This window comes from Artemia franciscana, chromosome 5 (genome assembly GCF_032884065.1).
Source record: "Artemia franciscana chromosome 5, ASM3288406v1, whole genome shotgun sequence".
Taxonomy (NCBI): Eukaryota; Metazoa; Arthropoda; class Branchiopoda; order Anostraca; family Artemiidae; genus Artemia; species Artemia franciscana.
The window spans coordinates 7,226,058-7,241,341 of NC_088867.1; the positions used below are offsets into that span (position 1 = coordinate 7,226,058).

At 35.1% G+C, this 15,284-nt stretch overlaps 1 protein-coding gene across 7 annotated transcripts in view; it reads left to right on the forward strand.

The window, feature by feature from the left end:
• LOC136026937 (alpha-(1,3)-fucosyltransferase C-like) overlaps window positions 1-15,284 on the forward strand; it is a 203,277-nt gene that overhangs the window by 38,067 nt on the left and 149,926 nt on the right. Inside the window, exon 3 of one of the 7 annotated variants that reach the window (XM_065703785.1) lies at window positions 931-1,008. The exons of the other annotated variants lie outside the window; for them this stretch is intronic. Within the exon in view, the coding sequence (XP_065559857.1) occupies window positions 931-1,008 (78 nt within the window). The remainder of the gene's footprint in view (window positions 1-930; window positions 1,009-15,284) is intronic. 7 annotated transcript variants of the gene reach the window in all.

Sequence of the window (15,284 nt, forward strand, 5' to 3'; positions counted from 1 at the left end):
ATTATTTTTTCAAAATAATATTTTATTATGTACGAAGCAGTATTGTTTGTTCGCTGTAAGTTCGGAAAAATAATTAGAAATTTCATCAAAGTCGACGTTGAAAAAATTTCTATATTCTTAGTGATATAAATACTTAAAAACTTAAGCAAGAATTTTCCCCAAAATGCTGAAATGTCTATATGAGCCGCTGTCAGAGCATAAGATAACTTTGTCTATTTGAGACACAGTTCTTTCAATCTAACATTAGTTTGAGTCAGAAATACCTCTGGTGTATGACCACGTTGATAGAGATCTAAATTCGATGGGTCCTTGACGACTCTGCGTATCAGGATAAATATAATGAAATTTTACAAATGTCATTGCAAGCTTGGTTCAGAGAAAAATTTACTAATGCTTTATTTTCCATTTAAAAAGAGACAGTGATTCACATCAAAAGGGTCCGTTGGTTTGCAATGCCAAAGGGAGCAGCATAAGCATTAAATTTTTCGAGTAAACAGTTTCGCTGCTCTGAAGAACGTGGTTGATAACAGTTTTCATCCAAACACTGATTCTTAGGTTTTTTTTAAATTTTACCATTTCTTATAAATTCAGGAGAAACGTTTATTCTTTTCCTGGAACACGTAAGTCATGACACTCAGTGACGTAATTTGTTTGGCAGACTGAAAAATTTAGTTATAAAATAAAACAAGCGTTTAATATTTATTAAAATTACTTCGATGTTTTATTATCTCGCAATATTTTTGAGTTGAAAATTAATTTATCAGCTATATAGTAAGAATAAAAAATTGATGTTTTTCCAGTATTTTAATGTGCTGAAAATTACACAAATATTCCCCAAGAAACTTCCCGGAAAGCTTGTAAATTTCACCTTAAGTTCAGCAATCCACAATTAATTTCAAATTTACCGCTATGATAAAAAGTCTATTACAGGGAAAATAACCTCTTATGGAGCATTGTAGTCATTTACGAGCTACTAGTTTGGAAGCCGGCAAAATCTTTTATGAGGGGGTGAGTATCTAAGACGTCAAAAATTATTTTGAGGTCCAAGTTTATATTTTTAAGTTTTTATAAGTCCTACTTCAGGTATCGAAGACACAAAATCAAAACAATTGAGCTTAAAAGTCAAAAAACTGTTGTGTCATTTCTGCTTTACTGAAAACAAAACATGTTTCAAGAATTTTTTATATTTAAAGCATTTAAAATAAAAATTACAGTGAAATAAAAACTGAAATCACTTAGCTTCCTGAAATTAATGTTCATTATTTTCAAAAATTCCTCCCAGTTATACCGATTATTATCGAGATTTAATTTTTATTTGTCGTTGATGTTTTGTAAAACAGCAGAAAATTGTTCGAGATACATCAAACAGTTCTTGGTAACGAACTTTAGTAAGGAGTGACCCGGCTGAATAATAAACGGAACTCTAAAAAACGGAATTTTGATACTAAAAGATACCTCAAAGGAATTATATTTTTATGCCGATTTTAAAAATATAAGTTTCATCAAATTTAGTCTTTGTCATCAGAAGTTACGAGCCTGAGAAAATTTGCCTTATTTTGGAAAATAGGGGGAAAACACCCCTAAAAGTCATAAAATCTTAACAAAAGTCACATCATCACATTCAGCATATCAGAGAACCGTGTTTTAAAAGTTTCAGGCTTCTATATACAAAAATTTGGAACTTCGTATTTTTTGCCAGAAGACCGATCACGGGTCCGCGTTTATTTGTCTTTTTTTCCCCAGGGGCGATCGCATCGAACCAGTGGTCCTAAAATGTTGCGAGAGGGCTCATTCTAACGAATATTAAAAGTTTTAGTTCCTTTTTTAGTGACCAAAAAATTGGAGGGCACCTATACCCCCCCACGCTAATTTCTATCCCAAAGTCATGGGATAAAAATTTTGAGATAGCCATTTTGTTCAAAATAGTCTAAAACTATGATAAATATGTCTTTGGGTATGACTTACTCCCCCCCAGTCTCCGGGGGAGTGGCTGCAAGTTACAAACTTTGACCACTGTTTACATACAGTAATGGTTAATGTGAAGTATACGGTCGTTTTCAGGGGATTTTTTGGTTGGAGGGGGGGGGGTTAACGCAGGGGGCTATGTGGGAGGATCTTTCCTTGGCAGAAAATGTCATGGGGGAAGAGAAATTCAATGAAGTGGGCGCAGGATTTCTTAGCATTATTATAAAAAAAAAGAAAAATAAATATGAAAAAGTTTTTCAACTGAAAATAAGGAGCAGCATTAAGACTTAAAACGAACAGATATTATAACTCATATGAGGGGTTTTTCTCCTCCTAAATACCTCGCTTATTACGCTAAAGTATTTTAAGTGATTTCAACTATTTATTCTACGGCCTTTCTGATTCAAGGATTATTCTTTAAGAATTGGGACAAAATTTAGCTTTACTGTAAAGAGCGAGATATTAACAAGGGCACAAACCCCCTCATACACATAATAAAAATATACGAATATAGAAGTTCGTTACGTGAGTTAATTCTTAAGTGACGTATATATTTTACTAATAAAAACGTTTGCTATAAATTAAAAGTTCTAGTTGCCTTTTTAAGTAACCAAAAAACTGGAGTGCTGCTAGGGCTCCTCCCCCACCCTTTTTTCTAAAAATCGTTAGATCAAAGCTAAGAGAAAACCATTTAGCCAAAAAAAGAGTCAATATGCAAATTTCATTTTAATAAGTTATGTGCGGAGAACCAAAATCAAACATGCATTAATTCAAAAACGTTCAGAAATTAAATAAAAAAACACATTTTTTTTTAACTGAAAGTAAGGAGTGACATTAAAACTTAAAGCGAACAGAAATTACTCCGTATAGGAAAAGGGCTGTTCCCTTCTCAACACCCCGCTCTTTACGCTAAAGTTTTTCCTGTTTAATAAAGTAGAATTGAGAGAAAGATTCAAACTTTAGCGTAAAGAGCTGGGTGTTAAGAAGGGAACAGCCCCTTTCATATTCGAAGTAATTTCTGTTCGTTTTAAGTTATAATATCGCTCGTTGCTTTTGGTTAAAAAATTTTTTCTTATTATTTAATAATTCTCAATAAAACGGAAAGGCCATAACAGGCTTTAGACTTTTACAGTATTGGAAGAGAGAAAGGGACATTAGCCCAACTCCTATTGGTACTAATTTTTGTAGACCATATAAAAATATACCAAACTACGCATATAATATTTTTCAATATCAATTGATGCAGTAGAACAGTAAACAATCTTGGTAAACAGTAAACAGTCTAATTTGACAATAAGCTTAAATGTTAAAAACTTACACTGCTTACATCACCAAGTGCACATTCTCGACTGCATATTCTGAAGCGTTAATTTCACAAATTAAAGATTGAGGTGTTGAGGAGAGGGGAACCCCCCTCATATACGTAATAATTTTGTGTTCGTTCTCCTTACTTCCATTTGAAAAAAAATTATTTTATTTGGTTTCTGATTGCTTTTTAAATAGCACCAGGACACCTGGCTCCACCTCCACGGAAAAGTCCCCCCTTCCCGGAGAAATATTCCCTAGACATATAAAAATATGCCAGACTATGCACTTACTAGTTTTTAAGATCAATTGGCGCAGTGGAAAAAGTAAACAATCTCGGTAAACAGTAAACAGTCTACTTTGACAATAAGCTTAAATTTTTACAAACTTACACTGCTTACATCACCAAGTGCACATTCTCGACTCCAAATTCTGAAGCGTTAATTTCACAAATTAAAGATTGAAGTGTTGAGGAGAAGGGAACCCCCCTCATACACGTAATATTCTTTTGTTCGTTCTCCTTACTTTCAGTTGAAAAAAAAATTATTTTATTTTGTTTTTAATCTCTTTTTAAATAGCACAAGGACAACTGGCTCCATATCCGCAGAAAAGTAACCCTTCCCAGATAAATATTTTCTAGACAGCTCAATCCTCTTTAAAATTATCCCGGAGCGTTATCCTTTACATTTTCAAGTGTAAAATTGAATCGGCAAAGAGAAAACAAGAAATATAAAGAAATTTCGAAAAGGAATACTGGCAAATTCCCCCAGTGTAAATTTCCCCAGAAAAGTTTGCTCCCTGAAAACTTCCCTCTCCGTGGAAATTTCTTCCTTTGAAATAACCTCCCTACAGGAAATTCCTCCTCTCCTCCTGGCCCGAGAAATTTTTACATGCTTCCCAACAACAGATACTATACGTTAATAGTCGGCTAGTTTTATAACTTAAAAACATTTCCCCATGGACTTTAGGGTGCCATTTCATCTCAAAAGACACAGTTATTGGGCTTTTCAACTATGCTGAACTAAAAAGTTCTCTCAAAATTTTGATTGAATAATCTTGGGGAAAAAGGCACGGAAGGGGGCCTAGTTGCCCTCCGATATTTTTTACTTAAAAAAGGTACTAGAACTTTACATTTCCGTTAGAATGTGCACTCACCCAGCGTTCTATGCCCACTGGGTCGACAAGATCATCCCTGGGGAATAAACAAAACCAAATAAACACGCATCCGTGATCTTCCTTCTGGCCCAAAAATACGCAATTCCACATCTTTGCCAAAATGAGCTTGAAACCTCTACAAAAGGACTCTATGAAACGCTGAATCTGATGATGTGACTTAATTTCTGTCATTAAAATTCTATTACTTCAAAGGGGTGTTTACCCATATTTTTGAAAATCAGACAACTCTTCTCAGTGAAACTTAATGAAACTTATATATTTGGAATCAGAATAATAAGCCAATTTTTCTGATATATCTATTGATATCAAAATTCCTTTTTTTAGATTTTCGAATACTATTGAGCCGGGTTGCTCCTTACTTAAAGTTTGTTTCCATGAACTGTTTGATTAACCATCAAAATCCAAACAGAGATCATTGAAGCATTTAACGTTTCTTCTACGTTACCAAAGGCATAAAACTTTACAGTTTCATGAAATGAAACCTAAACAGCTCACCTAAACAGAAATTAAAAATTATAGTGTCCTTTTTAAGTAGACAAAATACTGGAGGGCAACTTGGCCCCCTTATATGCCCCTTTTCCCAAATATTTTATTATCACAATTTTTGGATAGCCACTTTGTTTAGCCTAGTTGAAATGTAGCTACGCCTTTGGCGCCAACATGAACCCCAAAATTCCTCAGGAAAGGTCTCTTATGTCATAAAATTTGCCCGTTGTTTAAGCATAGTATTTGTTAGTGGGAAGTATAAAATTTTTCGGAAGTGGGGAGAGTAGCATTTTCTGATGTAGAAGTTTTTTCACAGGGAGTGTTTTTCATGGGGAGGAAATTTTCCGGGGCTGAACTTTCCAGGAGGAATTTTATACTGGGGGAATTTGCCTAAATTCCTATACTAAATTCCTTTTGGTGGTCTTACTTTCTCTCTGCCAGCGAATTTTACATATGAAGATGTCATGAGAAATTGTCCGGGCGATATTTTTACCTTTTGAGAATTATCTAAAAGATCTTTTGCGGGGGGGGGGGATTTCCCACGGGAGAAATTCTACATGGATAAGTTTTTTATTGATGGAGCTTTCCACTAGTGTGGGGGGTTTCTGGGAAAATTTTCCTGCGGAGGGGGGAGCCTTTACGGCACGAATTTTATAAGAGTCTGAAGTCTTTTTTAGATGAAAGTGTGCTAAGAAGAATTTTCAGGCACTTACCTGGGGAGAATATTCCTGGTGCGTGAGCGAGGGATATTTTACATTTGAGGAAGTTTCCATGGAGGTATATTACTTAGGAAGAGGAAATTTTCCATGTAGAAAGAGCCAAATTTTCCGACATAAATTCATAAATTCTCTTTGAAACTCTTTGACTGAACAATCAAACATTTCCATAATTTTAGAATGTGTCTTCAACAATACCTTAAGGAGAGAGGGAAAACTTGACTGGGGCATAAATTGGGAGAGGGGAGGGGTGGTAAATGCGTTTTTTGAACAAAGTTCATCTTTTAAACTGAAGATTTTGAAAAAGAACAAGATATAAATATAAATATAAATATATATTAACATATATATATATATATATATATATTAACATATATATATATATATATATATATATATATATATATATATATATATATATATATATATATATATATATATATATATATACATATATATATATATATATATATATATATATATATTTACATATATATATATATATATATATATATATATATATATATATATATATATATATATATATATATATATATATATATATATATATATATATATATATATATATATATATATGTATATATATATATATATATGTATATATATATATATAATATATATATATATACATATATTTATATTTGTATATATATGTTTATATACATATACTATAGTACTAAGTATAGTACTATATACTATAGTACTTAGAAATGTTAATTCTATGAGCGCATCCATTTCTGTATGACCCTCCTCCTCCGTTGGGCGAGCTAAAAATGCGTAAAAGTGCCCCACAGGCAGCGAGACGAGATCTTTATTCTATATTTATTTAATAAACTTGTTTTTGTTTTATCACTCTTTGTTGAATAAATATAGAATACAGATATCACCCCGCTGCCCGCGGAGCTCATGGACTAATACGCTTCGCTCTATAGGTAATGTTACCTGTAAGCAAACCCACTTGCACATTCTTAGTCTCGTTGAAGGGGGATTTTAGAATGCTACAAAAATGGATGTTCTTCTGTAATAATGACCAAGAAACAGAACGCGATCATTAGAATATTGCTATATGTACTGATACGCACTATAGACAGCTTGTGACGAAACTAAACATTTACCGTCTAACTTAAAATTTCGGAGAAAATCAAAAACAGTCGAACCTTAGCGTAAAGAGCATACATCAAGGAGGAGGAAAGCCCCTTAATGTAAATTGAAAAATTGCATTATTGCACATCAGCTATTAGGAAAGAGGGGTGTCATCCATCACTGTGCTGGTTTGGGGGATTCCAGACGCCAAAGAGAATTGCATTTCAATTCCCAAATAGTCTAAATCTACGTGGGCGTTCAGATAAATATAAGAAGGGGTATAAGAGGAAGGAGTAATCCATCATATCTTTTCATTTAGAATAAATATGAATAAATAAGAACATAATAACATATTTAAAGACATTTTAGACCACAATTTCGGCCTATATTTTGGAATATCAGTAAACAAAAGAAATTAGTTCTTTTCTTAATTGTTTTATTTGTCGTACTTTCTCTGTGGCAGCACAATTTTGCAAGTGGATGTATTTTCACGAAGGAATTATTCGTAGAAAATTTAAACTATTTTATTTTATTGGCAATTTCCATATAGAAGTTCAAATATAGCTTTGACATTTAGTCATTAAATATTGTACATTTGGGATAGATCCATCACGATGTTTTTTTCCTCCCTACTGTAAAGTTTCATGCTCTTATCTGCAATTCAATAAATAAAACAAGTTTTTTTTTAAACTGAAAATAAGGAGCAACATTAAAACTTAAAACGAACAGAAATTACTTCGTCTATTAAAGCGGCTGCTCCCTCCTCAACGACCCGCTCTGTACACCAAAATTTGACTCTTTCTCTCAACTCTACTTTTTTAAAAAGTAGAAAACTTTAGCGTAAAGAGCGGGGCGTTAAAAAGAGAGCAACCGCTTTAATATACGAAGTAATTTCTGTTCGTTTTAAGTTTTAATGTCGGTCCTTACTTTCAGTTAAAAAAACTTAATTTCTGAAAGTTTTGAATTAATGCATGTTTTGATTTTGGCTCTACACAGATGAATAATTAAAACGAAATTAGCATATTTTTTTTGCTAAATGGCTTTCTCATAGTTTTGATCGAACGATTTTGAGAAAAAAGGAGCGGGGAAGGCCTAGTTGTCCTCCAATGTTTTGGTTACTTAAAAAGGCAACTAAAACTTTTAATTTTTTACGGACGTTTTTATTAGTAAAAGGTATGCGTAACTTACAAGTTAGCTTAAGTAACGAACTTCTGTATTCGTTTGTTTTTACTACGTATATGAGGGGGTTCACACCCTCGTCAGTGCCTCGGTCTTTACACTAAAGCTTAAATTTTGTCCCAATTCCTAAAGAATGACTCCTGAATCACAAAGGCCGTAGAATAAATAGTTGAAATTACTAAAAATTCATTAGCGTAAAGAGCGGGGTATTAGGAAGAGGTGAACTTCTCATTTGCGTAATAATTTATATTTGGTTTAAGTTTTAATAGTGCTCCTTACTTTCAGTTGAAAAATTGGTAAAATTCTAGTTAATTGACTTCTTGCTATCTTGGAAAGGGTTTATGTTAGGAAAATGAAACTTTCAGGGATGGTTCTTCAGGCTAAAGTATGTCCCGGGAAGGTATTTTAAAGTACCCACCTCCACTTTTTCTCCTTCTAGAGGGCCCGGAAATTTGCCTACAAGACAGGTCTATACTTATAGAAACTTTGACAAAACAATATTTAACCTTAATTTTCAATTACTAGTTGCTTTTTCTCTGCCTTTAGTTCTGAAGATGCAATTCCTTTTATTTGAGTAGAATTTTGAGCCATATCAATGTTGTTTTTTTTTTCAAAATTTAGGAAATATATTTGCATATCTTTAAAACCTTATAAAATGGAATTGAACTAAGTTATGAAACTAAAAACTATTTTTTTGTACTTCAATTAAGCAAAAGATCTATTTTGCAAGGTTTCACTTTTATGACACACATATTTTTGGTCCTCTAAAGGGAGAAGGAGTGGAGGTAGTTGCTTCAAAATACCTTCCCGGGACATACTTTCGTCTGTAGATTCATCCCTGAAAGTTTCATTTTCCTAACCTAAACCCTTTCTGGGATAGCAAGAAGTCGATTAACTAGAATTTTACCGAAATTTTCTTTCCTCATGAAAAATTTCTCCATGGAAAATTCTCCCTACATATCCCCCTCTTCGCAACCACTTCCCCCTAACCAAAAATAACCCTGAAAATGTCTGTAAACTTCCCAAAAACTATTACTATATGTTAGTACTGGTCAAAGTTTGTAACTTGTGGCCCCTACCACGGGGACTGTGGGCGAGTAAGTCGTCCCTAAGGACATAGTTATATGGTTTTTCGACTATGCTGAATAAAATAACTATCCAAGAATTTTGATCTGGTGACTTTGGGAAAATAATTAGCGGAAGAGGGGGACTAGGTGCCCTCGCATTTTTTGTTCACTTAAAAAGGGCACTAGAACTTTTCATTTCCGTTTGAATGAGACCTCTTGCAACATTTTGGGACCACTGGTTCGATACGATCACCCCTGGGAAAAAAACAAAAAAAAAACAACAAATAAACACCCATCCGTGATCTGATCTGACTTCTTGTAAAAAATACAAAATTCTGCAATTTTATAGATAGGAGCTTAAAACTTCAACAGTAGGGCTCTCTGATACGCTGAATCCGATGGTGTGATTTTCGTTAAAATTATAAGGCTTATAGGGGGGTTTTCCCCTGTTTTCTAAAATAAGGCAAATTTTCTCAGGCTCTTAACTTTTGATGGGTAAGACTAAACTTGATGAAACTTATATATTTAAAATCAGCATTAAAATCTGATTCTTTTGATGTAGCTATTAGTATCAAAACTATTGAGCCAGGTTGCTCCTTACTACGATTCGTTACTTTTAAAACTGTCTCAAACTGTAAAACTTTTAAATCGTAAACTTGAGTGAGTGACGTATAAGGCACAAGTACTATTAACGATTAGTGAAACTCGACAACAAACCGGTTTGTTCGTTAATTCTTTCGTTACTTTAGAAACAAATTTGAGCTATATATTTGCACATTCGGTGGAGGGGGTAAAGTATAGCGGATCTGCGTGTAAAATGGGTTAGGTACGATTATTCTGCACATTATGAATTAAGAGTTGTTTTCTGTCTTCAAACTGTCCAAATACTTTACCCCCACCCACCTTATTTGCAGATATATATCCCAAATTATATATATATTTCCCATCTGTCTCATTCTGTCACTTTTCTTTGTCTTGTCTCAGGCAAAGCTAAAAGAAATGAGCTAAGAAACCGGTATGTTTGCTCGATTTTTACATAGCGTAAACTTGAGTGAGTGGCCTAAAATGCACGGGTACCAAAATTCCTTCCCCCCACAAAAAAAACTCAAACATAATTCTCGAATTTGAAAAGCCATATTTTCCACTAGGGGTATTTTTTTTTTGGGGGGGGGGGGTACTTAGAGGGTCGTTTATTTTTACGCGAAGGTATTATCCAAGGGGGGGAGTTGAGGAGTATGTTTTGGGATGGTAAATGACATGCATAGAGCTCAAAACCCAATTTTATATGGGGAATGGGGAAAACTGCCACCTCAGGACCCAAGGACTCCCCTCAGACCTCAATTTAGCCCGTCTTCAGCTGATATTTAGTTTCTACCAAAAATCTTTTCAAAACTAAGCTGAGTCTGCATAATAAAAGTATCCCTAGAAATAGGTCAGTCTTATTAGTAAATATTTGCCTTTATGGTGATATATACCACAAATTCGATTTATATTTAAGAGAAAGACGTTTTCGGGGGGGGGGGTATTTAGGGGAGGGGTTGGTTGGAGGGTTTATGTGGGAGGATCTCTCCAGAGAAGAATTTATCAGATTGGAAGAGAATTTCCATGAAGGGGGGGGGGGACTGGATATTCCAAGCATAATTTAAAAAATAGTGAAGAATAAAAAAAAAACAGTTTTTTCAACTGAAACTAAGGAGTAAAATCAAAACTTAAGACAACCGGATATTATTACTTATATGAGGGATTTCGTCCCCTCCTCAATATTTTACTCCTAACGCTAAAGCATTTTTAGTAATTTCAAAGGATAACACTCAAAATGCCCACGACTCAAAATGCCCACGAAAAATGCCAATAACTCAAAATGCTCACGACTCTAAATTCCCATGGCTCAAAATGTCCACGACTGAAAATGCCCACGATTTGATAGATTTTAGGTTTCAGTCCCTAAATTGGGGATGAGACGAGGGGCTGCTCACTCTCCAAACCCGTGTACACCGGGTGCCGATGCTGGGAGGGTGCCATTTCCTCCTAGGCAGGGTAAAAACTGACAAAAGTGGAAGGTGCCGGGTGGGTGACTGGAGTAACTGGTGAATTTGTATCTCCTGGTTTTTCTTTCTGTGTCGGCAAAATTTCATACGACATTGCTTCTTCACTTGAACGCAAACAATCCTAAACTGATTAAGAAAAACAGAAAACAACTATTTTTCAAACTTTTTCCTTGGTTAATCCTATCACTTATAATCGCATATTCCGCTGTCTCGGGATGATTTTGGCCTCCCCTGTAGACGGTTTCGGCAGTCGGTATTGTAAAATAGGATACCGAAGATTGTCCTTTTTGGCCAACCGTCTGGGGCTACACGGAAAGCAGGTCGTCCTTGTCTGGGTTGGGAGGATGTCATAAATAAGGATTTAAAGAAAATGGGAACTTCCTGGGAGGGTGTAAAGAGGGAGGCTTTAAATAGATTAGGTTGGAGGAGGAGCGTGCGTAGCTGTGTTGGCCTCAGGCGGCTTGGTGCTGCAGTGAGTTATTAGTAGTAGTTAGTAGTATGATGTTAATATCCCATGTGACCAGTTTGAACTGTCGGCATCTGGAACTGTTGGCGTTTTAAGCCACCGGCATTTCGAACTATACCAATTTCTGATGTTCATCCTGAATCTTGGGCATTTCGAGTCGTAGGGTTTCAGGGTTTCAGTCAGTGGGTATTTTGAGTCATGGGCATTTTGATTCGTAGGTATTCTGAGTGTGGGCATTGTGAGTGTGGGCAAAAAGATCGTGGTTATTTTGGGAACCACCCATTTCAAAAGAGCTATTTATTCTACTTGAACAGTCTCTGTGATTAAGGGGTCATTCTTAAAGAATTAAAGCAAAATTCAAGATTTAGTGTAAAGAGCGAGGCATTGTCGAGGGAATAAACCCCCTCATATAAAAGTATTATGATCGTATATTAACAAAAATATACGAATATAGCAGTTCGCTATGTAAGTAACGCACATTTATTACTAATAAGAACGTTCGTAAATAAAGTTAAAAGCTCTAATGGCCTTTTTCAGTAACCAAGAAATTGGAGGTCAACTACGCCCTCTCCCCAGCCCTTTTTTTCAAAATCGTTCGATCAAAACTTTGAAAAACCCATTTAGCCAAAAAAAGCAAAAATTAATACAAGAATTTCGTTTTAATGATTCATATATGATGAGCCAAAATCGAAACCTGCATTAGTGTTTTAACTGAAAGAAAGGGGCTATATGTGAACTTAAAACGAACAGAAATTATTCTGCATATGAAAGGGGCTCTTTACGCAACCTCAATGCCCCGCTCTTTACGCTAAAGTTGGACTCTTTGTCACTCTGCTACTTTTTAAAACAATAAAACAATTTAATGTAAAGAGCAGGGTGTTAAGGAGGGGATAGCCTTTTTCATGTACGGATTAAAATCCTACGGATTAGAATGAGGTGTGTATTTTATATTTATTCAACAATGAGTGATAAAGCTAAAAAAACTCAAAAGAGGTTTATTAAATAAATCTAGAATACCGACCTTGCCCTGCTGCCCGCGATTCTCATGGACTAATGAATGCACAAAGGGTCAGAATTTTTAATGAAGTTTTTCTCAGAATGAATTTCAAGCAGTAATTGAAATTTGGTAAGGTCATCAGAACATAATTGTTCTTTGAACATAAATCAGAATTTGCAATGAAATAGATTGAACTTGCAAGTAAGGTCGCTTTGCTCTTCATCTACTTTTGGGATTTTTAAACATGTCATTGCTAAATGTCAGACCTTGTACCCAGAGAAATAAAATATTGATTATGTATCATGAATGTAGAACGCTTCTCATTTAAATAAGCATAAGAATAACTTACAGTTTCTACAAATTAACTTATAACATTGTTATGCTGTAGCGGTAAAACTAGAAAAAAACCCTAGGCGACTTATGGCCTGATGTCGTGCTTATCCAAGAGCCTTATATTAATAAATCGGGTAAACTTTAGTTTGTACCGAATATGTACAATATCTTCTCAAAGACAGCATTTAAGAAAAGATTCTATAGTGCCGCTTTACTTGTCCGCAAATCCCTAAAATGCAATATACACTAAGAAATCTCGACCAAAGAATGTGTTACAGATCTGATCACTTGTATATCAAGTTTAACCTAGTTTAATAATTTTAGTTTGTTTTAAGTTTTAATGTCGCCCCTTACTTTCGGTTAAAAAAACTTATTTTTTATTTCATCTTTAATACAGCTCTAACGCATGTGGTAACCGCTCTCACACGAATGCTTCCAATGGATTTCAGAGTATTGGAATTAAGTATATTAAGATACGGAAAAATGGTCGACCTCAAAATTGGCCGAGGGTTATGTTTGAATGGAATGAACTATTTGGCACATCGTAGCCATTATACCGATAATTCCGACAAAATTATTGCAAAGTTTTTGGTCCTTCTTTTAATGACTTTAGTGCATCTCAGCCATTTCATATAGACCGTAAAACTATGAGTTTTTGTGTGCAAAATTGTTTGATGAGTTTAAAAATTCTGTTAGAACATCACCGGCTAACTTTTTTTAAAAAAAAAGATGACCTTATCCCTGCATAAAAAATCTACCCAAATAGCAGATTAAAACCTTTTTTACAGGGCACAGAAAATTACTTCATTTTATGGCACTTGGTATCTACCAAGTTACATATAGCGATCGCAAATTCTGTTGGTCGGTCTGTCTGTATCGGTTTTGCTAGTTTATGCACTTCCAGGTAAACTAGGGCGATAAAATTTGGCAGGCATATCAGGACACAGACCAGAATAAATTAGAAATTGTCAAATCCCCGATTAGACTATCTGGGGTTGGGGGAGTGGTGGAACGGTTAAATAAGAAAAACTAGAACAAATGAGCTATTTTTAACTTAGGAAGGAGTGTCATATATTAATAAAATAATATGTTTGGAAGGATGTCGTGCCCTAGAGCTCTCATTTTAAATCCCGACCAGATCCGGTGACATTGGGGGGAGTTGGGGCAGGGGGTACCTAAAATTTTGGAAAACGTTTAGAGTGGATGTATCGGGATGAAACTTGGTGGGAAAAATAGGCAAAAGTCCTAGATACGTGATTGATATAGCTGAAACGGATCCGCTCTCTTTGGCGGAGTGGGGGGAGGTTAATTCGGAAAAATTGGGAAAATGAGGTATTTTTTACTTACGAGGGAGTAATCGGATCTTAATGAAATTTCATATTTAGAAGGACCTCGTAACGAAGATCTCTTATTTTAAATCCCAACCGGATCCAGCGTCATTGGGGGGAGGGGCACAAATCTTGGATAACGCGTAAAGCGGAGAGACCAGGATAAAACTTTGTGGGAAGAACAAGCACAGGCCCAAGATACGAGACTGACATAACCGGATAAGATCCACTCTTTTTGGTTGAGTTGGGGGGGGGTAGTAATTCAGAAAAACTAAAAAAATAAGGTATTTGTAACTTGCGAACGGATGATCAGATCTCAGAATTCTTGTCAAACAGAAATTCCGAAAAACACTTAGAGTGGAGAGATCAGGATAAAACTTGATGGGAAGAATAGGCACAAGTTATAGATACAAGTGATTGACATAATCGGATTGGATCAGTTCTCTTTGGTAGAGCTGGGGCTTTTTAATTTGAAAAAATTTGAAAAATTGAGGTAGTTTTAACTTAATAATGGGTGATCAGATCTTAATGAAATTTGATTTTTAGAAGGAAATCATGTCTCAGAGCTCTTATTTTATATTCCGACCGGATCCAGTGCCATTAGGAGGAGTTGGAGGGATCGGAATGAAACTCGGTGGGTAGAATAAGTAAATGTCATAGATGCGTGATTGTTGTAACCGGAATGGATTAGCTCTCTTTGGGTTAATTAGGGGGTGGAGTTCAGTGCTTTTGCGAGATTGGCGCTTCTGGACTTGCTAGGATGATGAAAATTAGTAGGTCAGGGACCTGCACAAATTGACTTGATAAAGTCGTTTTCCCCGATTCTACAATCTGGGGGGCTGAAGAGAGGGGAAAAATTAGAAAAAATGTTTTAACTAGAAAAAGTATCTTGTACTTTAGAACTCTAGTTTTTAGTCCTGATCAGATCCGGTGACGTTGGGTGGAGTTGGAGAAGGAAACCAGAATTCTTCGAAAACCTGAAAATCGAGGTATCTTACGAATGGGTGATCGGATTTTAATGAAACTTGATATATAGAAGAATCTTATGTCTCAGATGCTTTTTCTTCAATTCGAATCGGATCCAGCGACATAGAGGGTCAGAAATCTTGTCAAA